Raw genomic sequence first — 25,371 nt, forward strand, 5'->3', positions numbered from 1 at the left:
TTTGTATTTCCCTTGGCAAACGAATTGGACTGTGGACATTCTTTGTTTGCATCTGATCCAGCCAGGCCAGTGAGGGAAGTAAACAGAGCTTTGGGGCATAGCATGACTAATTTGGGCTGCTCTTTTAAATGCCAGGCTTCCAGGGGTGGCTAGTGTGGCCTCCCTGAAGAGGAGGTCTTTAATAGATGCCCAGAGTACCCCAGGAGACATTTTTACATTTGTTTTTCTTATGCTAATTTTTTTTTTTTTTTTTTTTGAAAGTGTTTTTATTTTTATTTTTAATTTTTTTTTATAGGTTTGGTTTTTTTTTTGTTTTGTTTTGTTTTGTTTTTTTAAATTTATTTATTTAAGTCAAGTTGTTGTCCTTTCAATCTTAGTTGTGGAGGGCGCAGTTCAGCTCCAGGTCCAGTTGCCGTTGCTAGTTGCAGGGGGCACAGCCCACCATCCCTTGCGGGAGTCGAACCGGCAACCTTGTGGTTCAGAGGACACGCTCCAACCAACTGAGCCATCCGGGAGCTCAGCGGTAGCTCAGTTCAAGGTGCCATGTTCAATTTTAGTTGCAGGGGGCGCTGCCCACCATCCCTTGCGGGACTCGAGGAATTGAACTGGCAACCTTGTGGTTGAGAGCCCACTGGCCCATGTGGGAATCGAACCGGCAGCCTTCGGAGTTAGGAGCACGGAGCTCTAACCACCTGAGCCACTGGCCGGCCCTCTTATGCTAATTTTTAAAACATTAAGTATGCAAACACTTCAGACAGCTAGCTAAGACTCCAAAATGCAGTAGTGAGACTTTGCCTCGAATCCCTCCTCCATTTATGACCTGAAAGCCCGTATTTTTTCCTTGCCTTTATCTGTTTTTATGATGTCGATTGGAGTTGCTGTTAGTATCGTTGGTGGCATGGTTGTTTAAGTTTATGTAGGTACTCATCACAACCTGTGTGGAATGAAAAAACCAGTTCCAATGCAGAAGTCAGCATACTCGAGTAAGGGAGCTCGTCCTGCATGGTCTCTGGCATCAGAGGTCTTTGAGAACTCTTTGGTGTGTTACCTGTGTCACAAACAACAGTGTATATTGTGTCGCTGTGTTTCTGCCCTGCTGTTTGTTGGTAATCCATAGCACGGACAACAGATAAAATACATTCGGGCCTGTGATTTGCTGTGTGTCCACGTACAACCTCCTTCACGTCTCTGTGTCTCAAAGATTCTCCAACTGGAAAAGGACAGTGACAATGGTGCCTGCCTGATAGGGTTGTCATGAGACTGAACAAAGTAATGCGTGTGAAAGCATTTAGCACAGCGCCTGCCGCGCAGCAGCTGTGACATTCAGGACATGGTAATGTTATTAATATTTTCATCCTTCACCGTGTTTCCTATGTTCAGGATGAAATTGATTCTGCACTAAAGAGGCTGTTATCTTTAAAAATGAGCTACAAAGCTGCCGTGGGGGATGATTACAAGCCCGATTGCCCTCCAGGGAACCCGGCACCGGTGGGTGGTGATAAGCCAGAAGCCACAAAAGCTGAAGAGGATTTTGTGGACCCGTGGACGGTACAGACGAGCAGTGCAAAAGGCATCGATTATGACAAGCTCATTGGTACGTCCGGGGAAAACCCAAACTTTTAGAAGTGACTCCATTCAGGTGATTCCATGAATGTTTTCATTGTTGAATTCCTCATAAATCCAGTCAAGCTTCAATGTCAAGAAAAAAAAACAGGTCCTGAAATCCTTTGGTGGTGCATTACGTTCCTAAAGGATGATTTTTAAATAAAGTAACAATATAAAACTGATTGCAAAGTAATGATGTGCAGTAGACGGCTCAGCAGGACCGTTTTCCTTTTTTGAGCAACTCAGAACTTGGGAAAGGTCTATTGAAATGGGCGTCTTTGCAGTCATTTAAATTGTCTTTTACTTAGTGGTTACGAGTCAGTCGTAGACGACTTAAGGTTCCCTGTCAGTGATACTGATTATGGAGCTAAAAGAGCTGGGCGTCAGCTTAAGAAGGGTGACTCCTCACAGGAGGCACATTAGCGTGGCCACACCATCCTTGAGGGGCTTCCTGCTCAGGAAAGTCTCCTCTGAGATCAGCACTAATTATCAAAGAGGAAACAGCACTACAATGTTCTTATCCCAGTCAAAACCGTTTTCCACGATGTAAGTACAGACTACAAATGAGGGACAATTCACTTAAGAACAGGCGTTAATTCAGTTCAACAGTTAAAGAATATTAAAAAGTATAGTTGTCCGTGTATATCAATGAAACCTTAAGCAATAAGCTACGTGCGTGCACGTGTGTCAGAAGTTGCTAGCTGGACTGCATTCTGGATATGTTTTCTGTCAGAATCTGATCCCAGACAAAACACTGTTTTATTCTGTAATTTGTTTCCTGTTTTGCTGTCTGTGATCTCAGCTGTCACCGTTAATACAAAAGACACAGACTTTGTGTTGGGGGAAAGACCCAGAGCAGAAGGCGCAGAGGTCTTTGGGTTCATTAAGATGGCACGTGGAGCACAAGTGTTTCCCTTCGCTTCACTTAGACCTGACCACCAAGCCTCCCACCGCCTAAGATAATCATCTCTTCTATTTTCCAGTTCGGTTCGGAAGCACTAAAATTGACAAAGAGCTGATTAACCGGATAGAGAGAGCCACAGGCCAGAGACCCCACCGCTTCCTCCGCAGAGGCATCTTCTTCTCACACAGGTCAGGGGTGTTCACCGCAGGGCTTCTCGCCCGTTGTCTTGAAGTCACAAAACCATCAGGAAGCTGTTCCCTCGGGCTCCAGGTGCTGCGGGGACAGTGGAAGCCGGCTGTGAGAAGTCTCGGGTCCACCTGCTGCCCTGTCAGTAACTGGCTGTGGGGTCGTGCCTGTCCCTTCACCCTCTGACCCTAAGTCTATTCATCTGTAAACTGCCCTCCTCACAAGGTGAAGGTTACATTCATAGCAGATGAGATTCATGCCAGACTGTATTGTAAACTGCCATCAAGACAAAAGGGATTACTGTGTCCAAGTTCAGCCGGCGTTTCCCACGCGATAAACATCGTCTTCCTGCAATTCTGTACCATCTTCCTCCTATTGTAGTGGGCTGCTCATGAATAATACCGAAAGAGAAACTAGCAGAGTGTGCATGGCACAGAATTCCCCACCTGAGGCCCTGGGCGCCGTGCAGATAACATCAGAACCAGGGTTTCTGCCTCTCCCGCCCCACAGCTCACCTCAGGGGGCGGGCTGGCCTGTTTTCAAGGCTATGTTCATGGAATTTATGGTCCGAGGTAGGATTGTCCTGTTCTGACCCACTTCACGGTCCTGGGAGAACAACACAGGTCCCAGTCATCAGTCTGCCCAAAGATTTCAACTTCTGTGTACAGGCAGCGCCAGGCCCCGCTCAGCCCTCTTTCTGGGCAGAGTCTAGTCAAAGCTTTCTCCTTACTGAGACTTGGTTCACCTTTTTCACGTGTACAGTTCGGTGGTTTTTAATGTATTCACAAGGCCATGCAACGCGTTGCCTTTTGTGTCTGCGTCTTTCACTGAGCTTCATGTTTTCTAGATTCCTCCATGCTGTAGCAGGTGTCAGTGGATGGAGGCGTGGGACCTGAAGCTTTTGGCCATTCTCAAATTTGAGACCATCCCTCTATCTAATTGTATCATCTGTAAAATAGGGAAGTGGGTGAGGTATAGCATGTACTGTCCAGCTGCAAACAGACATTCCTTCAGCCAGGAAGGAAGACCCTTCCTGCGTTGTCTGTGGACCCCAGGCCTGGGGGAGGGTGGATGATTCCAGGGTGAGTCCGAGATGAAGACAGGTGGTCCCAGCCCGGCTGAGGGAGCCAAAATCAACTCTCCAGCTGGGGGCTGTATCTCTCAACTCCCAGGGACATTTCTCGCTCCCCTCCCTCGGTCAGGACTATGTGGAACCCTCGGATTTTCTCATTCGCTCCAGAGTCTCAGGGCTGGGTGATGCTACACCAGGATTGTGTGGTGGGGGCCTGCTGTCACCCCCAGGGCGGTGTGTAAAGCAGATGGTATATGGATGTTGATATTTAGAAGAATTCTAAGAGTTCCAGTGGCTGCCCAACCGTGTCCATCTTTTAAACACATTCTTCCAAACCTTCATGTCTTACACTTTCAAAACAATCACAGGAGGAACCATTTCAAAGAAGACATTTCCTGTCATTTTTATAACATAAGCACCAAGAATGACAAACTAGTATCATCCGTATTGTCTCAACATTTCCACATGAGCATTAGCACCGTGATGCTTTTCTCAGAAAAACTCCACTGTTTCTGTTTTCCCTTCAGAGACATGAATCAAGTTCTGGAAGCCTATGAAAACAAGAAGCCGTTTTATCTGTACACGGGCAGGGGCCCCTCTTCCGAAGCCATGCACGTGGGTCACCTCATCCCATTTATCTTCACAAAGTAAGTGTTGCATCGTGTGACTTCTCTCATTTTTATTAGTGAGTGGGGAGTGTTAGTTACAAACCGTGTCTAGAACTGACGAGACAACACCAGCTCACGTTTGCTGAACAAGCAAAGTATTCGGGAATTGGCACCTTGGTGGCCTGCGTTCACTTCGTTTGTTCCTGGTGTCACTAGAGCAGCGTGGGTGATGAGGAGATCAGCCAGCCCTATTTCACTTCCCTGTCCACGTGACCGTAGGCCAGTTCTCCGAACCTCAGCTTCCACATCTGCAAGATGGAAATAATAACACCCGCTCGTAACATCGTTGTAAGGCTACAAATAAAGCACATCAAACAGCCAGCCTAGACCTGACTTGCAGGGCGCTCTAAGGTAACACATGGTCGCAGCCCTTATCGTTGTCAGTCATCAGATTCACGGCAGCGTAAGATCGTGTGATTTGTGTAGACCAGGAAGTGTGTGACACACATGGTTAGTGGGAACTGTGTTTTCAGATGCAAAGTGGCATTTTTCTGCAGGGGAATGAGATGTCAGCCTTCTTCCCCGTGTCTCGTAGGTGGCTGCAGGATGTGTTCAACGTGCCCTTGGTCATCCAGATGACAGATGACGAGAAGTACCTGTGGAAGGACCTGACCCTGGAGCAGGCCCACGGCTATGCCGTGGAGAACGCCAAGGACATCATCGCCTGCGGCTTTGACATCAACAAGACCTTCATCTTCTCTGACCTTGACTACATGGGGTAAGGAGAAAACGCTTGGCTGCTTCTGACTGAGTAGGTGCAGACCCTGCGTCCTCATGACCACAGCAGAAGGAAACATCCGAAACGTTTGTACGGTCTGCTCACTGTCTCTCTTCCTCTATTCAATGTTCCGATCTGGTTTACTGGTTTTACTTACCAGTTCTGATTTCCATCCTCAAGTGTGACAGAGAAGTGCTTCTGCACCGTGTTTCCTCTCCAAGGACAGTCAGTTTTGCCAAGTTAGGGTACCTTTCTCTTTCCCCACAGAGCAAACACGCACTGCTTACACAATTCCCTCAGTCTGGTTTTTTGATCAGCCACTTAATGGGCCCGAACATGTCATTCTGAAACTCCTTCAACTGCAACCTCTGAGGCCTTGAACTTCATCCCAAATGAATACCAAGAATGTGTTAGAGAAATGTTAGATTTTTAAAAATCGCTTTCCTTGTGGGCAGACGCACTGTGGGTCCTTGAAGAAACGTGACCTTATAAAGAAGGCAGACTGACTCGGGTTCGAGTCCAGGCACCTCTGTTTAGCGGCCAGGAGTGAGCAAGTCTGTCCATGAAGTAGGATTAGCTGAGACCTTGGATGTCCATTATTATAATTTTCATGGCACTTTATTTTATTTCTCGCCTCTCATTCCTTAAAAGGACCTGGTGTAACTGCCCAAACCCATAGACACACCGTGGGTTCTGCTGCTCTTTTTACGCCCAGGAGGCGCAGGCGTTGCCCAGTCACTGGTGTCCTTTCGTGCAGCCTCTCCCTGCCCGGTGCAGCCCCTCCTGGCCCCGGCCCCCTGCCAGCTGGCACTCCCTGGAAGCACACATCTGGTCTCGTCCCCCACTCACGCCTTGTCCCCCCACTCACGCCTTGTCCAGTGCCCATTGGCATCAGGAGAAAGTTCTCACTTGCCACTGGGCACACCAGCTCTTTGTGATCTGGCCCGCTCCTCTAGCATCACTGCCACCTCCACCTGGATGGCACAGATCGTGGTTCCACTTCCTCAGCTCTGCCCTTGCTCTTCTCTGCCCACGCTCTCCTCGCTCCCATGACCCCACCCCACCCAGCTCACAGATTCCTACGCTTGCTTCCAAACACGTGATCACGGGTGGCCTTTTCCTGGGAGCTGTTCCTCCCGCAGCCAAATGCAGACAGGCCCCCTGGGGTGCCCAGCACCCAGGCTCCACCTTGGCCACATCTGGTTCAGGGTGAGGGGTGGCCGTCTCTCCTGTCCCCTGTAGGTCACTAAAACAAGTAGTCACAGTGTGCGCTCTGTGGCAGGGACCCTCCCAGACCCTGAGAACACAGCAGTGGGCAAAACGAAGTTGCTGCCTCACTGCACATGGTGTTGGTGGTGCAGAAGCAGGCGCCTCTGGTAAATTAGGTCCCTGGTGATGACTGACTGGTGGGCACGCCATGGGCAGCCCACGTGCAAGGACCGCCACGCGGCCCAGCCTGCTTTCAGTACTCAGAGAACTCGGGCTGTGGCCATGGTCCCCAAGTTTTCTCCATGGTAACTGCACTTTGCAGCCTCCACTCCCTCTCGCTAAGAACTTCCTTCTTCTTTGCAAACATAGAGTGAGGTTGAAAACTCAGGTGATACGTAAACCAAAGAGTCTTATCTCTTCTTAGGAAGGCATGTTATATTGAACCTAAAGCTAGGAAAGACTTTCAACAGTTAAATCCTGTTTGCAAATGTCATATTGCCTTTAACAGTTTCTTCTAGGTGAGCACTTTGCCTTTTATTAGATTGATTGATTGATTGATTGATTGATTAAAATTTAACTCAAATCTGGATTTTTGATTTAACAAATCTCCTTCCTGGTCAGGAGCTGGAAATGCAACAAAGCCAAGCCCACCCTCTTCGGACGGGGGCAAAGTAGCCAGGGCGCCTCAGAGAAGTCTGGAGGGGCCGCGGCTTCTCGCCTCCCACCTCCCATCCCCTCCATCTTTCTGGCCCCGTGTGTGGGCCCACGGGGCTTTCCTGCCGGGAGTCAGGAGGGCTGGAAAGACAGCTGATGTTCAGAACCAGCTCTGCTCCCCGTCAGTTTGGTTCTTTTGGGCAAGTCCCCACATCTCTGAGCCTCCGTTTTCCTGAGAAGTGGTGGCTTGGCACTAGTGAGGGGTGGTCTGGCGGAGGGCCCAGCGTGCCCTGCCTGCGCGCACATCCTGCCCACCACTTACTGTGTGACTCGGACAATGCGTCACCCACTCCCTGTCCGCTACCAGCTCATTTATTCAGCACCTGCTGCTTGGCAGACTGTTGCTGGGTTACAGGAGCCAACAGGACAGTTATCCAACCACTCTATCAGGTCACCCTCTGACGGGGACAGTCGGGCAGTTAACAAATAACAGAGCAGGTGATAGGTGCTGTGAGGACAAAGGAAGGGGCCTCAGTGGTCGGGAGGGAAAGAGGACCTGTGTGCAGAGCTTTGTGATGACTCCCTGAGGTGCTGCACGTAAAGCGCTTCGAGCAGTGCCTGGCCTGGTCAGAAATGTTACCATCTAAAATGTCCCCAACGTTACACCCATCACTGGCCGTCTGTGAGCTAATCTGGGGTATGTTCTTTAAATCCTGGGAGTGTGAAAGGCAGATGTTCTCTAACATCTGGGGCAAACTGGTCCTTAGCCATCATTCGTGGGATGCAGCCAGGTCTGTTACTTGTCACCAGTGGCAAAGCCTCATGTGTGGCCGCTGCGTCACCCTGCACAGCCTGAGCTCTGCGACAATGGAGGGCCCTGTCTTCCAGGAAGGGTGAAGGCGGTCTTCTTCAGAAATGCTGCTCAAACACCCCAGAGCTGGGCTGCCCCTCTCTGTGCTTGCTTCATCCTTAGCCTGGTTCCCTCTGGTAGCAGAATGGCTGCCACAGATCCAGGCCTTGTATCCACACCCTTCCCCAAACAGGAGACAGAGCCTTGTTGCTGAACCACTGTGGCCCAGCCCTATTGCCGGGGCGGGCTCCCTCTGCCCAAGCAGCACGGCTGCCCCCCTGTGGAGGGGGCAGTGGTGGCCAGAGGCAGGGAAGCCCGGCTGCCTGGCTGGGCCGTGGCTTCCTGTCCCGCACTCCATCTGGTAACAGTTGCAGGTGTCTTGCACAACACAGGACAGTCTGTCTGTTCTGTGAGCGCAGAAGTGCTCCGGGTGGCTCCCAGGCTTAAAGTTCCAGAGCACCTTCCACCACTGAGGCGGCAGAACTGAAACATTTCCTGTCAGCCCCCCAGTGGGAGTCTGGTCATGTTCTGACCTCACTGCTTGTGGTTTATTGCCTTGCGTTGATTTCACACTAGCCTCAGCCTTGCGGGTGCACTCACAGGTAAAAGGGTGTCCGCTGTGCCTCTAGTGGCCTTGGGCACTTCCGTCCCCACTATCGCCCCGTGGGTTTCAGCGGAAGGCCACCCTCTGGGCCTGGGGTTTGATTCTGATCGTCTTTGCAGGTCCAGCCCAGGCTTCTACAGGAACGTGGTGAAGATTCAAAAGCACGTTACCTTCAACCAAGTCAAGGGCATTTTCGGCTTCACGGACAGTGACAGCATCGGTAAGGCCCCCTGCCCCCAGCCCAGCCGAGCGGTCGCCCAGATGGCAGCATCTGCAATTGGTCTCTTTAAATAGTAAGCCAGAGGTGGGTTTTTCTGGAAGCCCAAGGAGCCAGTTCCCTGGGCGGTGTGGAGCTGTCCTTCACGGTACCTGTCTGCCCCGCCTCGGTCATCTATTTTAAGGCTTCGAGAAAAGTGGGAAAGGGTGCGGACGACTCCGGGGTTCCTGCGCTGCTCGCGGTGTGCGTCTGCGCACCGAGTACCGCGGCTGGGTGCACTGGCCCGGCACCACCTGTCAGGGCGACACCAGGATCCATACCCTTTGACCTCAAAGTCCCCCTCTGCAGGTCTAAGCAGACAGCAGTAGTATTGTTAGCAACAACACCCACAATATGGCCAACAGCTTCACGTACCAAGATACCATAGCTTCTAACAATTAAAAGGTGAGGAACGACCTAAATGCCCAGTGGGTAGACAGTGGTTGAATGCCACGTGATACATTTGTTTACACGATAAAACATTTAACAACATGGGTCAATGCTACAAAGTGAAAACGGCCAGGGGAAATAACGGAGTTTAATCACAACATAGAAATGTGTAGAAATAGAGAAAACAGATGAAGACACAAATTTGGACTAGATTGTTTTCTTCTGTAGTTTTCAGATTTTCTCTAATGATTATTACTTTTCTGATGGGGAGAGAGCCTATTTTGTTCATCTCTTTCACTGGGTTAATTAACCAGACAGGAATTGGCCTCGTGTGTAAAGAAAGATACTCTGTCCTCGCTCGCAGGGAAGATCAGCTTTCCCGCCATCCAGGCTGCTCCCTCCTTCAGCAACTCGTTCCCTCAGATCTTCGGAGACAGGACAGATGTCCAGTGCCTCATTCCCTGTGCCATCGACCAGGTCCGGAGGCAGCGGGGTGTCGAGGGGGATCCGTGCACTCTCCAGTGGGAAAGGCAGCTTTCAAGGGGGCGGGGTGGGGAGTCGGTCCTGTGAACTGCTTGGAAGTTGGGGGTTTGCTGTGAAGGTCCGTCAGGTGTCGTCCTTGGGCTAAAGGCTGGCGCATTTCTTCCAGCCGTCCTTAAAACACCCTGTCCCCATAGGATCCTTACTTCAGGATGACGAGAGACGTTGCCCCCAGGATCGGCTATCCTAAGCCAGCCTTGCTGCACTCGACCTTCTTCCCTGCCCTGCAGGGGGCCCAGACCAAAATGAGTGCCAGCGACCCCAACTCCTCCATCTTCCTCATCGACACGGCCAAGCAGATCAAGAACAAGGTGAGTACTTTCCGGGGCAGAGGGTCAGCCTGTGTAAGGAGAACCGCATGCGCATGTGCACACATGTACACAGGTGCACACATGTACACATGTGCACACATGTACACAGATGCACACATGTACATAGGTGCACCCACATGCACACAGATGCACACATGTACACATGTACACACATATGCACACAGGTGCAAACATGGACACAGGTGCAAACATGGACACAGGTGCACCCACATCACACAGGTGCACACATGTACACAGGTGCACACACATGCACACAGGTGCACAGGCGCACACATGTACACAGGTGCACCCACATGCACACAGGTGCACACATGTACACAGCATCGGTGGTATTCCAGGAGATGGGCCAGGTGCTCTGTTTGTGTTTTCTCATTTTAATTCTCACTGGGAAAGAGTGGTGTGTTCCTTTTAAAGATGAGAAGGACGAGGCCCAGAGGGCGTGACCAACTTGACCAAGTCGCCACCACTGGAACCCAGCAGAGAGCTCCTGGCCCGTGAGCAGCCAGTGTGAGGCTCAGGGGTTGCTTTTCTCCCAGAGTTCTCAGTGAGACACAGAATTGATAAATGTCCTTAGACCGGACAGTCCTGTCCAGCCCCAAAGTGCTGCACCTGGCCCAACATGCAGCGGGCACTCGGTAAATATTTGTCGAGTCACCAGAGAAACGTGAGATAAGAATTAGTTTGGGCTTCCTTATTTTTCAGGGCCGCACTTGTTACTCGGTACTGAACTGCCAGCATACGTACTCACTGCCCCACAAGCCTGTTGACATTTTACTTGGAGCCAAGTGTGTGTGTGTGTGTGTGTGTGTGTGTGTGTGTGTGTTGAAAGATTCCAGCAGGAGTGACAGAAACTGTATTTGAAGCATGTAGTGCAAGTGTCTGAGTCATTGCCAGTCCCCTGACCCTCTGGAAAGTCCCAGGCAGGTTCTGTTTGACAATGGGGAAACCGTTAATATGGAAAGATACTTCCAGAAAATGTGCACTACTGACCCTCCCAGCCTCGGGGGAAGCTGGTGCAAACAGGCTTTTTCTTTCCCTTTCGCTCTGGCAGAAACTTCCAGAGTGTCAATGCAGAGAGGGGAGGGAAACTCCTGTTCCCTCTAGCAGAGTAGTCATTTTGTTTTGTTTTTGAGAAGTTGTTTGAAAGAAGTCATTTTTGGCTTTGGGTCATTTTTCATTCGCTTAAGGACCAGCAAAGTCCCACACGGTGGGTGAGCAGTGAGTATGAGGGCAGTAACCGCACAGGCTGCAGATGCCACTGGGGTCACGAGCAGCCTGGGGCTGGACAGGGTCAGGCCAGGCCTTTGTTCTCAATCTCCGTGCCCTCTTCAGCTCCAGACTCACTTTCCATGCCAGCCAAGAGAGAGGGCACCTGCTCCAGCCCCCTCCCAGGAACCCCAGCAGCAGCCGTGTGGGGCCCGCAGCGCGGCTGGTGCTCACCCGCCCTGTGCCACCTCATCGAGTGCTGACAGCCGCCTGGGGGGCCATGACTGTTCACAGGAGGAAATCGAGGCTCAGAGGGGTCAGGCAGCTGCCCTGTTCACAGCTGGGACACAGTGAGGCGGGGACGGTAACCCAGGTCCACACCTGCATGGGTCCCCCGTGGCCTACTTAGGAGCCCCACTATCTGGCCCTGCAGGTGGTGAGTGACCTTAGCTATCCAGGTGTCGTTCGTGAAGGGGGTGGTTGTACCCCTTCACAGACTTGAGGCAGGGCTTACATGAGGTCATGTACAAAAAGTGTTGGAAACTGTCGAGTGCTGCCCAAATTTAGGATTTTAGTTGAAAAAGTGAATAATTGGACAGCTCCTTTGGAGGGTAGGCCAAAACGGGCCTCCCCTGGGCTGTCACACAGGTGCTCCCAGAGCCTCCCACAGGCAGCCTGGAAGTAGGAATCTCCTCGTATAGGACAGATGCTCGAGACAGTTAGCCTGCTGGTCACCCACGTGTGATTTCTGCTCACAGGGCCCCTTTAATGCCCTGCTCCCAGAGCTGTCCCCAGCTCCAGACCAGTGGCCCGTCCCCACCCTGGGTTTCGGGGCTCCTGCAGGCCAACTCAACTGTCCCATTGGATTGGAGCAGCCAAAGCTCACTGGCTCTTGGAGCTGGATCGTTGACTCAAGTCTCCATCCCTCAGCCCAAACAGCCCCACTTGGCATGGTTTCCTGCTTCCTGTTACGGGGAATCATATTTGGTGCCTCACTCATTTCCACCATTTTGGATCCTGCGATGGCATTCCGGGCCCCACCACCAAGATTGCCCATTTTCCTGTTGCCTTCCTGTAAATCAGGCCGCAGCTTCCCTGAGGCCCGGCCAGGCCCAACCCCAGCACAACTTAAGCCACTTTAGGAAACCTGGTGTCCCAGGAATAGTCAGCCTGGCTCACCTCTCACTGTCACACACAGCAGGTTCTGGACACTCTGAGGCTCGTTGTCTTTACCTAGAACGTGGAGAAAGCAATACCACGTTCATTGGGTCCTTGGGGATTAATTGTTTCCATAATCTTAACAGCCACTACTTGGGGCACATCGGCTGTGTGCCACCATTGGACGAGGGGCTCACCCTGGTGGCTGTGCCCATGCATCTGGGAAAAATGCCACAGACGTGCACTTCCTCATTCTCCTCTCAGACAAGGGCTGGGCGCTGCCCCAGGGCCCTCGGGTAGCCTTTGAAACCACCCCTTGGAGCCCCTGGCAGGTTACCCTCCAGACTTTCTTCTTGGTTCTGCAGGGTCTTTCCTAAGGCCCAGCACCGGCCTGGCCGGGCCTGGGACTCTGCGCCCAGAAAGATGACCAATGGGGCAGAGGTCACCACACGACTCTGACAGATACTCAGCGCCTGCCCGAGGGCACGTAGACCTCAGGAGAGCTCAAGACTAGGCAGTTTTCTCGTTTGTTTTGTGTTCTCCATAGTCCTTGCAGTATGCATCACTAATTTTACTATACGACTCACTTCCTTTTTGTTAAGGAGAAGGACGGTGACCTTTGACTTGTCCTTACTCCGCCCGCCCGCCCAGCAGCACTTCGCTGCACCCACCAGTAGGAGATGGGTTTCTCTGGCCTCCCGTGTGGCTGACGGTCACCTGCTAATTCGAGATGGTCCCAGAGTGTCCAGTTATAATCTGTCCTGTGGCCGTCGTGGGGAAACTTCTTAACATCTCCACTTGGAATTTACCAACTCGACCCACCCTGTTCCCCATGTCCAAAATGAGGTGACCTTTGTACACAGTAGGCTTCTCAGATACTTGTCAAAAGAACGCTGAAGGAAGTTTGTCTCTCCTTTTTGGCTTTTCTTCTCTCGCCCGTGGCCCTGATTTCCCTAAGCCTCTCTTCAATGATTCCTGAAGCACATTCTCTTGGTTTGCGTCTGTCGTTCTTCATTCCTGAAACATATGTGATAGGCAGGGCCTTTCCTACGTCCACACTTTTTGTGGGTCTGGCTTTCCCTCATGAGCCGTGTGCTCTGCTTCCCGTTCTGCCTTTCACGGTGGAGAAGGCAGCAGCCAGGAGGCTGGGCCAGGTTGTCCTGTCTCCCAGTGACAGCACCGCCTGCCCCTGGTGGAGTCCGCTCCTACCCTCATCACCTGTTACTCTGAGACGGCTTGTGTTCGTCTTCCTTCTAAAGCTCGCCACCTGAAAACTCGAGGACATTTCCCGATTTCAGCTTTCCTGACTCCGTTCTTGTCTCTGGGGAGGTGAAGGGTTCCAAGCTAATATGCTCTCGTCTCCCTGCCGTGAGCCCCACTGTGGCTTGGACCCAGGCCTGGCGGGAAGGAACAGTGTGAGGGGCTCCTCCCGCCGTCCTTGAGCCTCTGGTCCCTTTGGTCAGGATCTGACGCCACACAAGCCGTCACTGGCTTGAGTCCCAGCCGGTGTCCACCTGCAGGGCAGCCAGGCCCGGCTAACATTTGTGTGTCCCCTTGCTGGCGCAGGTCAACAAGCACGCGTTTTCTGGCGGGAGAGACACCATCGAGGAACACAGGCAGTTTGGGGGCAACTGCGACGTGGACGTGTCCTTCATGTACCTGACCTTCTTCCTCGAGGACGACGACAAGCTCGAGCAGATCAGGAAGGTGAGATGTGGCCCATGTGCCAAGAACCTGCGTGGACAGATAGTTCCCAAAGAGAAAAGGCTCACTGCCATTTATGTAGTAGCACCTGAAGGGCCTTCATCTGACTGGTCTTCAGGGGAATGTGAGTTCAAACAGGGTCTGGTGTGGCTGCTGTGTTTGCAGTGATTGTAAACCAGATGCTCCCAGGCTCCCCGGCGCCGCGGTTGCCGGCACGGCCTCAGTGAGCAGCCAGGCCTCGGGTATGAGAGCCCAGAGGGCAGTCCCAGCCTTTGCCTTGGGTTTTCCAATTCTTGGAATCTTCCAAGGATGTAATCCTGAATAAGGAAGAGCTCTCCTACAAAGATGGTCAGAGCGATAACGGCAGGAAGTTCAGAACAGGCTTAAATGGAGGGAGTGTGAAGCACAACTTGTTCCAGGATGGGTGATTGTGGCTGGCGGGAGTTTCAGTGACACAGGGTAACATGCGTCCCATAGTGATGAAAGGACATCAAGCTGGAGATGCAGTGAGAACAGTTATGTATAAATACAATGCACCGGGGGGAAACATCGAAAAATAGGCCAAAATGCTGGCAGCGCCTCCGGGGAGCTGGCCTCGCAGGTGATGTGTTCTCGTTACCGTGCTCCTGCATCATGGCTGGGTACTTGAGGACGTTTGTTCTATGAGTGTGGATTACAACGAAGCATGGAAACGCTTCAGCAGAGATTGTATAGAAGCCAGTAAGGTGGGGCAGCGACAGCTTACTCGGCGTGCTGGGGTTCGGGCCCAGCGCAGGGTACGTGGGTGGCCCTCCCGTCGGTCCTTTCCCGGTGACAGGGCAAGTCAGCCAGCTGGCGTGGCCGAGTCCCGGTCCCTTTCAGAAAAGCACAGCTTAAGGTCCAGGCTGTCGTACTGCTGGGCTCCGCGTGGGTGGGCCCGGCGGCTGGAGCCGTCTCTCACCTGCTCCGTGTCCGGCAGGATTACACCAGTGGGGCCATGCTCACGGGCGAGCTCAAGAAGGAGCTCATCGAGGTTCTGCAGCCCTTGATCGCGGAGCACCAGGCCCGGCGCAAGGAGGTCACGGACGAGATCGTGAGAGAGTTCATGACTCCCCGGCAGCTGTCCTACGACTTTCAGTAGCGCTCATTTTATATCTGCATCTAGAGACATAACTCAGCAGTAATCCCCGCTTCACTTAGAATCTGTCACGTGGTCATTAGTGGGCCTGGTGTCTGTAAGCCCTGTGCGTTTGGCAATCCTGTTTCTTCCTGTACTGTCATCCTCTGTCTCTGGTGGGCAGCACCCTGTGAGCCGACTGGGTGCCGAGCTCAGACAGGCAAGGCCAGCTGGCGTCTCCCCCACGAAGCAGCCCCAAGACGTGGAGCCTTTGGCACAAGCCCGTGCCAGCCTCTCTGGCCCACAGCAGAACTTGCATTTGAAAGCATCCTGCGTTTCCAAATATACTCCTGAAACCTACTCATAAAAGACCCTGTAGTCTACGTGTGCATTCTGGAATCCAAATGCTATTATTATAAAACTAATCCCATCCCCTCCCAAAAAAAAACAAAGAGAAATGCTAGCTACACGCTGTGTTACACATTTGACCCAGCCTGGAGCTGTTTTTACACCGAATATTGGCCAAAGTTGGCCACTTTTATTAAGTTGTCTTGTGGGAGAAACGTGCCAGGTCACTCACTAAATTCCAGCCTGTGCACGCATTCTACTCCAGAAGTCACCCATTTTCCCCTGAACATAGGAATATTTTGTTTCCAACAAACCACCCTTCACACTCCACCTGGAAAACCAGTGGCCACTTTACTCTGATTCTGCCACCGGCTGAGGGGAGTCTGCTGCCTTTGCAGACGCTTTTGTCCTGACACTTGACTGGCATGGCGGTCTGCACAGAGCAGTGCCCTGCCCGTGTCCCCGGGCAGGTGGACGTGGCCAGAAAGCGACAGCAGCCCCCGAGGCCCTCAGTGCTATCTGTGGGAGCCCATTCACTCAGGCGCCCTGTGTAGTTTGGGAAAGCGGAAGAATACACCAGGGAAAGGCCCTGGTTCAGGCGTCTGGCCTTCCTGGAGACGCAGGGTCCACGCCGGAGCTCTGTATCCTTATGTCACTCGTCAGCATAAATAAACTGCCTCTGGTTCCACCTGTGTAGCTGTGCAGTCTGGGGTTTGAGGGCGGACGGAGGCCTCGCTTCAAGCCTGCGGCCCCGCTGTGCATGGCCCTTGAGTGCACTGGGGTCCCCCTGGGGCTGTGGGTGGGATGGGGCGCTCAGTCCTGGGAGCCCCATGGCACCAAGAGCAGGCCCCGGCATCTGCCTTGGTGAGCCCGGTGCTGGCTCTCACACCTCATCTCGTTTCCGGCAGCCGGTGCAGGATCCAAGCACAGGCCGTTCTGTGGGCGTGGGAGCGGCCATGGGGTCAGAGGTGGTGCTGTGCCCTGACAGGAGCCAGGCTGCAGGCTGGGCTGCGCCCGTTCACATGGGGCCCAGGGCACAGGCCCAGGTGACACAGAGCCCTGGGCTCACTCTACTCGCCCCTCCTCATTTTGCAAATGGGGAAACTGAGCCTTAGGAGAAGGGAATGTGGAGGCCACACACTGAGTTTGTGACAGAGCAGGCCTGTCCTGACTTTTACATCGCTGTGTGTCTCCTCACACACAGAGGGACCATCTCGCACGAGGCTCTGAGGTCCCCACACTGGGGACACTTGGTGCAGCCTGACCACGTCCGTGTCTCCCCGCCCAGCCGCACTCCCCTGGCTGGCTGCCCCCCACAGAGGACAGTGCAGCTGTGTGGCCCTGGGCAACTGATGTGACTTCTTCTTGCTCCTTTGTGCCCACATCACGGATACAAGTGTGCGGAGAAAATGAGGGGCCATGTGTGAAGTCCCCAGGGCAGTGTCCACCCAGCCCGAGTGCAAATCACTGGGGCACTAAAAGGTGGGGCTGTGTCGGCTCTGTAGCTTTGGGCACGTCACTTAACCTCTCAGGACCCCCTCACCTCCCTTATAAAACAGGACACTTCATGTTTGGGTCTTGGGAGCAGGACCTTGGGTCAGATCAGGTGACTCATCCAAGTCACTGCTGGTTAGGGTTGCAGACCCTCCCACCCCCCCATTTTGCTAAAACCATTAGGTACTTCAAGTTCCCTGAGCAATCCCAGGATTAGGATACACAGGTAAGGGCTGGCCCCGCAGGTGTTGGGGGAGGCAGGTGTTTGGGGGAGGTGCGGGTCCGTTCCCAGCCCCCGGAGTGCAAGGGCTTCTGCCAGAAGAGCTGTGCCTGTTGACGTCCACTCGTCAGACCTTGCTTGCTGCCCTTCATCCCCCAACCTGGTGGGAAGAGCAGCTGAGCTGCGTCTGAGGGACAAAGCATGGAGAGCACACGACATGGCAGTGGAGAGCTGAATGGGGGACTGTGACCAAGTGGCCAGTGACGCACACGTCCAGCATAGCACTTCAGAACCAGAGCGGGAAGGGGGCTCTGGGCGCCTGCAGCAGTGGACAGACGAGCTCTCCCGGAGTGAGGGCATCCCAGAGGCCCGCACGCAGCTGTGGGGACTCCTGGGGGACAACCCTTCATCTCCCATTTGAAATGTCAGTGTGGCCTGGACTTTGTAAGGTGGCCCGTTTAGTGGGAGGTCCCAGCTCTGGCCAACTGTGATCCTACGCCCGCCCCTTCCCTTCCCCATCCTCCTCCTCCCGTTTCTAAAGATGGGCTGGGCGGGCATCCAAAGGGCCTTGTCCCCTAGAGATGGTAGAGAGCGAGGACCTTCCTGCAAAGCCACTTCCCCAGCATGGGCGGGCTAGCTGCTCAGTGGCCAGTGGTCCCCACCTTCCCCAACCAGCAGTGCTGCCATAACTCTGCCTGCGAGGCTGGAGCAAGTGGGTACTCTAGCGGTCTTCTTGCCAAGAGCGGAACCAGGCTCAGGGTTTTGATGAATGATTGAAAACTTGTTAGCTGACACCCTTTTCCCAACACCTGGCCAGAGCTCCGCCTTAGCATCTTTAACTGTAACCTGGATGAACTTCCAGGAAATACCACAGGATTTCATTCCTCATCCAGCCATTCCTTCCCCACCCCCTGAGCACCCTCCGTGTGCCAGGCCCTGAGCTGGAGATATTCCAAATCAGGCATGTGTGGCCCTTGAGCTGCTTACAGTCTGGGGAGATTGGGGGGTGCAGTCTCAGGGGGGAGGGGGAGCGGTCACACGATGACCCAGGGCCCCGTGGGGACAGAGCGAGAGACCCCTAAAAGTAGCCTGGTGGCCAGGCAGGGAGCGCTTCCTGGAGAAGGTGAGGCCTGGGTGGGGAGTTGGCCAGTCAGACAAGGGGCAGGGCGTTCCTGCAGAGAGCACAGGGTGTAATCAAACACCTGGGTCAGTGTGACAAGAGCAGGCCAGAGAGGAGGGCTCACCCACATGTTCTGGGAATAGGGAAGAGTTTGGCCAGGACACCTGAGGTTCTTCTATCCAAGGACATGGTCCAGGCCCGTGTCTGAGCGTCATCAAGGCGGGTGTGGGGTGGCTTTACCAGAGGGCTGCTGCAGTGGGCATTCAACAGGTTTGTGTTGCATCTGCCAGTCCTGCCCCCAGTGTCCCGTCACTGGAAGGCATGTGGTGCCAGGGAGAGGGCTGGGGCTTCAGAAGTGCAGGCGCGAGTCCCCCTACCCTCTCTGCTGCGTGGTCTTCAGCAAGCCCAGCTCCCTCTGAGCTGTTTCCTCACCCGGCATCACCTGTGTGAGGTGTTGGGCACCCAGCATTGTTCGGGACACACCGACCCCTCCCTCCTCCAAGCCCCAAGGAAAGGCGGCTTGCAGCCTGGTGTCCAGGTAGTGTTGGGGCCAGGCAGCTGGCTCGAATTGCCTGGAACCCAGTTTTGCTCAAAAAGGGGGTGATTTGGGATGGGGGTGGCGAGGAGGGCAGCCATCGCGCTGAATGCTGAACAGCCCCTGTGGCAGGGCTCGGCGCACAGGCCAGGCCCCAGCCCCAAAGGCCGTGGAAGTGGAGCCAGCCACAGTGCTGGGCTGGGCCTTGGGATGCCCATCTGCCCAATGGGAGTGCTGGTCACACAGATGTGAAAGGCTTAGCCTCTGAGGATGAACCAGGAGGGGACACGGGTCACCAGCCCCACAGACCACAGAGCAGTACCACTGAACATCCTCAGAAACGTTTACTCGGCAACCAACCCCCACGGAGTCTACAGGCAGAGTGAGGGTGCGTGACCCGCCCGCATGCCAGCCCGCGGAGCCGGCCCAGCAGTGCCTCTCTGAGCAGCCTGGTCCCAGAACGAGCCAGCGTGGAACCAGACAGCTGCGTCTCGGTCCCATCTGGTGGGGATCAACTGGGCTGCGTCTGAGGGACAATGCATGAAGAGCGCACTAAATAGCAGTGGAGAGATGAGTGGGGTGTGGGGCAGCGGACAGCTGAGTAAATGGATGGGGTTGGGGTGGCAGGGAGAGGCCCCAGGGAGGCTGGAATGACGACTGACCACCTGCACCAATGACTCCATGTGACGATGTCCTCATCCAAGGGGCCACTCCTCCCTGGCTCATGTGACGTGACACTCGGGCCGACCCCAGGCTGGTAACAGCCGGGCCCCTTGACCTCTGGTCTGCAGCTGGGCCGGCGAAGCCCAAGCCCCGCTGACTGGCTGCAGAGAGGCTCCCGGCTGTCCTGGGTGACAGCTCGGGAGGGACACTCCCCTTTGCCTCCTCTAGCTACTCCACATGACCCCTGGAAGCTGCTAGCGGGCTGGCCCCCAGGGCGTGGGGCCAACTACTTGCGCCAGCCGCGGGTGAGCCTCAGCGCAGCTTCGTAGGCGACAAAGACCACCATGTTGACGGGGAAGGCACGGCAGCAGTTGAGCACCAGTCCCTTGAAGAGGACCCTCGGCCCCTCCTCCCGGACACTGGTCACTACACAGTGCAGGAGGCCCCGGTAGCGCCGCTGGCCCTGCCCGTCCGCCTGCAGGCGCGACTTGATCACGTCCATGGGGGTGGCCACGGCCCAGGCCAAGACCCCTGCGCAGCCACCGGCCAGCAGCACACCCAAGACATCTGCAGGGAGAGACCAGGGCTGCCTTGATGGAAAGCAGATTGGGGCCCCAGAGGAGAGCGGGAGGGGCCCCCAGGGCGGGGCCCAGCCATAATGAAGGCCTGAGCTCACTCCAATGTGACTCATCCAAGGCCACACAGAGTGGGCCTATCCAGACCCTCAGCATCAAGGGCGCTGAGGCCCCCCTCTGGAGGCACTTGGTACTACGTAGTATGCGCAAGACTCCTCCACGCCTGTTCTCCCTGCCTGGGTTCCCACTAGCTGAGCCTGCCCCCACTTCCCAGGCCCCGGCCCCACCTCACCTGGCTGGCTGTGGCCAGTGGGGGTGAGCCACTCGCAGAGGATGGAGTAAGAGAGGAAGTAGGTGGCAAAGGAGTGGCTGTCCCTGAAGAGCAAGGCCGAGCTGCCCCTGTAGAGGCCCCGCAGCCCCTCCTCACGGGCCACTGTGGTCAGGCAGTGCAGCGGCCCGCGGTACTTGGGCCCAGGCACTGGACTAGCAGGAAGCGCGGGACACTGGGGGGTCGCAGCCGAAGGCCACGAGGCCGAGGATCGCCGCCGCTGCTGCGTCTGCGTCTGCGTCTGCGTCTGCAGGCGGACCTTGGCCACCTCGGTGGGCGATGTCAGGAACACCTGGAGCGGAGACGAGGCAAGCGTAAGGAGGGACCAGGTCCGCATGCCTGGACCTGGCCCCCCACGAGTGTCATGTCCCCCACGGTGACATCGGGGAGCCTGGGCTCCAAGAAGCTTCAGGCTGGCCCACAGCCACCATGGAGCGGGGTTCAAAGCCAGCTCTGCCCACCCACCACAGCCAGAGGCTCCTTCCTGTCACAGAGCAGGCGTTAGGAAAATGTCTGTGACTCTGGTTCATGAAAGTATTTAATCATATAATTAATATGCTAATGACATAGTAATATATGATTTAATTCATGTAAGTATTTAATACAAACATAACACACTTAGTGTACCATGTTTCCCCAAAAATAAGACCTAGCTGGACCATCAGCTTTAATGCATCTTTTGGAGCAAAAATTAACATAAGACCTGGTATTACATTACATTATGTTATATTATATTATACTATATTATATTTAATTATATTATATTATATATTATATTATATAAGACCTGGTCTTTTATTCAAATAAGACCAGGTCGTATATTAACGTTTGCTCCAAAAGACACATTAGAGCTGATTAATGGTCTGGCTAGGTCTCATTTTCAGGGAAACATGGTATTTAATAACATTAATGTATGACATATGATAATATTACTAATAAAGTTGGTTGCTATTACATTGGAGTTCATACCTGTCAGACTCCATGCTAGGGCCTTTCCTCTCATGACCTCACTTAACCCTCACCATGATGCCTCTTACTGATGAAGAGACAGATGTTCAGAGAGGCTCCCTGGTATGCTCACATTTCCTTGGCTAGCAAGCGTCAGCTGAGCCCTCACCCATGGTCCCCCAGCCTCCATCCAGTCTCTGTTCTCACTGAACCTCAGTTTCCCTGCCTGCTGGGCTTGGTGACCTCTCAGGGCCTCCCGGCCTATCCCTATCCCAGGGCCCCCTCATCGACCCCACTCACACGGACGAGGCCAGAGGCGAATCCCGAAAGCGTGATGTCGGTCCTGGCGGGCTTGGCATCGGCACTGCCATACCGGAAGCGGCAGATGTGTGAGAGGCAGTGGCGGAAGGTCCCGAAAGACACGGAGGACACAAGGGACACCGTGCACACGGGTAGCGAGAGGCCCCTGTAGAAGCCCCATACCTGGTGGGCAGATGGACCGGACCCAAAGGCCTGAGTCAGGGGAGAGGGCCGCCAGAAGGAGAGGACCGGTACTGGCGCCCCCTGGCGGCGGGACCTCAGGCACCTCACTTAGTGCCAAGGGCCTCAGCTCCCTGAGCTGTAACACAGTGCTCACAGTACTCAGCTGGTGAGGTCGTGATGGGGGAACTAAAGAGCTACTGGACCCAGGGCAGCTCTTTGATGACGAGGATGGTGAACTAGCAGGCTTTATTGCTGCTACTTTCCTTTTCCTCATCCCTGGCTGGCACTGAGTCCCAAGTTCACTTTGGTATATGTCTGAGTCCCTGCTCTGGACAGGTCTCTGAGCTGGACCCTGGGGACCTGACAGCTCCACCCAGCACCACTGGTGCCCGGCCTGGAGGGCTCAGAGGAATCCAGGAGGTTGGTACAATTATTCCCATTCAGAAGATGAGAGAACCAAGGCTCAGCGAGGGTCTCAACCCTGCCTGGCTGGTTGGTGAGTGGCAGGCATGGGATCTGAGGCCAATATCCCCTGCCCCTTACCCTGGCCCCAGGCCTACCCGCTCTCGGCGATACATGTCCCGGACACAGCCCCAGATGCCTGTGTACTTGGGCTCCGTCTGGATCCTGACCTGTGAGAGAATCAGACTTCAGGAAGGGGTGGCTCCAGGCCCAGCACAAGGCCAGCAGGCCCTAGGGGAGGGGAAGAGCCAACCCCTGATTTTCTGTCATGCTGACAGACACCCTATTTAAGAGAAGCTTGAGGCCCAGAGCTGAGAAAGACGCTGACCGACCCCAGGACCATGGGGAGGGGTTAGGCTGATTCGCTTGCTGGAAAGGTCTTCTGGCCGTGGACGGGGTGCAGGAGACTCAGAGGGTGGCCTAAGCCCGGGGAGGGGCCTTGGGGTGGGTGGCGGAGGCCTATCGTTGTACCTTCACCGTGTCCAGGGGGTAACCTACAGCAACACCACAGACACCTGGAAGGAAAGCAGAGGGAGCAGCCTGAGCGCATCTCGGGGAGGAGGAGGGTGAGCCCTGCCCATGCTCCCACTGAGCGCAGACCACACTGGCTCTTCTTGTCCACACCATAGCTCATCAACTTCCGTTTTACAGAAGAGGAAACTGAGGCTAAGTGAGGCGAGGTGACTCCTGACCAATTGCTAGCGAGTTCTCCTTCCCTGAGTCTTGGCCCATGGGTGCCTCGTTCTGAAAGCCACGGAAGCTCCTTGGCCTGCCCTCCGGTGTCATGTTTTGGGAGAACTTCTGGTCCAGCATTTGCTGGGCCCTGTCTCCAGGCCAGGAAGCATTAGCCCTCAAGCCTCAGGCTGTGAAGGGTTTGGGGATGGTGGGGGGCACAGACCAAGCAAAAGCTTGGGAGGTAGGAGAGCCCAGTCATCCCAAGGCTCTGTGAAGGCCTTCCCAGAACCACAAGTTTGCATGGGACAGAGTGGGAGGGAAGGCTTCCTGGACCAGGGCCCTCTGCCCCTACAAAAGGGGGCCTGGTGTCAATATCCTATTCCTGCTTCCTTTCCTTTTCTCAACATCCAAGCCCCAGTACTGCCTCGAGGAAGCTGGAGAGTGAGCAGGCAGGTCCCTGGGGTTTACACACACACCCTGGGGGTAGGGGCTAAGGGCCATCTGAGGACAGTGAGGCATGTGAGGACTGAGTCCTATTTATTCTATATCCCAGGACTCAACAAAGAACAAAGTGAATGAATGAATGAATGAACAAAGAGAGTGAAGCAAAAGACTGACTTTGGTAGAATTACCATCCGTGACCCTCACCTATACCTCACCAAACTCCTACTCATCCATCAAAGCTCTGCCACAGCATTGCCTCCTCTCTGGAGCCCTCCCTCACTCCTGTACTATAGGCTGCCCCTGTGCCAGGAGGCATGTTGATCAGAGCCCCTGTCACATGGCTTTGCTGCTGTCCCACAGCATGCTATTTCTGCCTCCAGAACTGGAGTTCCTCAAGGACAAGGCCCACGTCTGGTTCCTGTGACCCAGGGCCCAGCAAAGCTCAGAGGCCCTTTCCACCCAGGCCTTCTGTGGGCTCTAGAGGAAACAGGCAGGACACTGGAGCCGGTCCTGGCTGTGTGATCTTGGGTTAGTCAAGCCCCTTCTCTGAGCCTCCTTCTTAGGAGGCTAACGTCCAGGGCAGCTGCTGGTCTCAGGCCTGGCACACCTCAGAAAGCCTCCTGGTGAGCCAAGGCCCTGGTGTTTCCTGGCTCAGTGCTGCCTTCCCCACCCCACGCTGTCCCCAGAAGTATCAACCCGACTGAGAGCTCACTGCTTTTCACATGATAAACAAGGCCAAGGGTGCCTTACCCAAAATAGCCTAAGCCTACTGGGTGGGAGCTGGGAGGAGCCGGAGCCCGGAGCCCGTCCTGAGCCTGCTTCCCAATGGGTCAGATATTTGTCTGGACCAGTCTTTCGCAATACGCCCTTTCCCCAGAAGTGAAAACAGTTGGTGGGCCCAGGAAGGCCAGGACTGCACACAGTAGCAGCTGGTGGGCGGGGCTGGGGCCCAGCTAGCCCCCCCCCCCCCCCGCCGCCCCCCCAGCCCACAGCTTCCAGGCAGTGTCGTCCGTCCTCCTCTCCTGGAGCTGCTCATCCTTTCCCACGGCTCAGCCCCCCCTCTGTGCCTATCACTCCCAGCCTCAACTTGGCCCAAGCAATGGACGTGCCCCCCACCCCCCAGCAGCCCTCACCCCTGGACCTGCCCCTCAGCCTCCCGGCTGAGCCCCCCAGGCCCGTGCAGACTTACCCCACCTCCACCTCCACCCAGCCCTGCGTCGCCTCCCTGAGTCTCTGGGGAACCTGCTATCTTCTCCTGTCACCCGGCACCCATGGCCCACACCAGGTCCTGGCCACTTCCAGAGTGTCTCCTCAAACCCCACGCCTGCCAGAGGCTACCCCCCAAGGCAGAGCGCCCCCCAGCTCCCCCTGGTACCCCTGGGAGCAGCAGTTCCCTACGGGGCCCCACTGACTCTGTCTGTTACCTCCGATGGCTCCAGCAACAAAATCCATGGACAACGTGGGTGGTGGCGAAGGCCCTGGGGTCTCCTGCCTGATAGCAGCCTGATGCCACCACCAGGGTGACAGCTCCCAGCCAGCTCCTCTCAGGCCTTAAATACCTGTGGTAGAGGGCAGGGGCCAAGAGGCAGAAGACTGACCAGTGGCCCCGGAGGCAGAGGTCATGCTGGGAAGTAAGCAGGTCGATGCCCAGCTGGACTCCCTCCCACCCATTCCCCAGCGGCCCCTGTCCCAGTGCCCTCAGGACCTAGGTGTGGGGAAGTAATTGAGAGGTCACAGGAGGTGCCAGGCTCTCGGGAAGTAGGATCCCGGTCCCCACTGCCTGCAGGCCTGGGCCCCAGGCCACATCCAGACCCCTCCTGTGGGGGGTGGTCCAGGAATGCAGCCGTCATGTCTCTGTCCCTCCAAGACCAAACTCAGGCCTTATCTGTGGCCTTGGGCCTCCCCTGGAATTGTTCCTGCCCAG

At 54.8% G+C, this 25,371-nt stretch overlaps 2 protein-coding genes across 5 annotated transcripts in view; one reads left to right on the top strand and one right to left on the bottom strand.

Moving 5' to 3' along the window:
• LOC141570500 (tryptophan--tRNA ligase, cytoplasmic) overlaps positions 1–16,188 on the top strand; it is a 32,174-nt gene extending 15,986 nt beyond the window's left edge. For all 3 annotated transcript variants that reach the window (XM_074326930.1, XM_074326932.1, XM_074326931.1), the window contains 9 exons: positions 1,381–1,594; positions 2,589–2,697; positions 4,295–4,414; positions 4,971–5,153; positions 8,590–8,690; positions 9,481–9,593; positions 9,794–9,967; positions 13,919–14,059; positions 15,015–16,188. In XM_074326930.1, the coding sequence (XP_074183031.1) occupies positions 1,381–1,594; positions 2,589–2,697; positions 4,295–4,414; positions 4,971–5,153; positions 8,590–8,690; positions 9,481–9,593; positions 9,794–9,967; positions 13,919–14,059; positions 15,015–15,176 (1,317 nt within the window). In that variant the 3' untranslated portion in view covers positions 15,177–16,188. The remainder of the gene's footprint in view (positions 1–1,380; positions 1,595–2,588; positions 2,698–4,294; positions 4,415–4,970; positions 5,154–8,589; positions 8,691–9,480; positions 9,594–9,793; positions 9,968–13,918; positions 14,060–15,014) is intronic.
• Positions 16,189–19,194: 3,006 nt separating this feature from the next.
• SLC25A47 (solute carrier family 25 member 47) lies at positions 19,195–25,019 on the bottom strand. Of its 2 annotated transcripts, XM_019751569.2 has the most exons (6): positions 24,872–25,019; positions 22,800–22,843; positions 22,427–22,498; positions 21,684–21,866; positions 20,400–20,727; positions 19,195–20,099 (listed from the first exon to the last, which is right to left on the bottom strand). In XM_019751569.2, exons 1-6 carry the CDS (start codon positions 24,897–24,899, stop codon positions 19,819–19,821), a joined length of 936 nt encoding a protein of 311 aa, XP_019607128.1. In that variant the 5' UTR covers positions 24,900–25,019; the 3' UTR covers positions 19,195–19,818. The 2 variants fall into 2 exon arrangements, with proteins under 2 accessions (XP_019607128.1, XP_074183035.1); XM_074326934.1 differs by lacking the exons at positions 22,800–22,843; positions 24,872–25,019 and adding an exon at positions 22,661–22,793.
• Between the last annotated feature and the right edge of the window lie 352 nt (positions 25,020–25,371).

Source organism: Rhinolophus sinicus, linkage group LG03 (assembly GCF_036562045.2).
Source record: "Rhinolophus sinicus isolate RSC01 linkage group LG03, ASM3656204v1, whole genome shotgun sequence".
NCBI classification, from domain to species: Eukaryota; Metazoa; Chordata; class Mammalia; order Chiroptera; family Rhinolophidae; genus Rhinolophus; species Rhinolophus sinicus.

Coding starts and splice junctions, on each gene's coding strand:
- SLC25A47 (XM_019751569.2), bottom strand. CDS start 24,899: ATGGATTTTGTTGCTGGAGCCATCGGAG. Junction 22,499..22,799: donor ACCCCCTGGACACGGTGAAG/GTACAACGATAG, acceptor ATTCTCTCACAG/GTCAGGATCCAGACGGAGCC. Junction 20,728..21,683: donor TCGCCTCTGGCCTCGTCCGT/GTGAGTGGGGTC, acceptor TCTCCGCTCCAG/GTGTTCCTGACATCGCCCAC.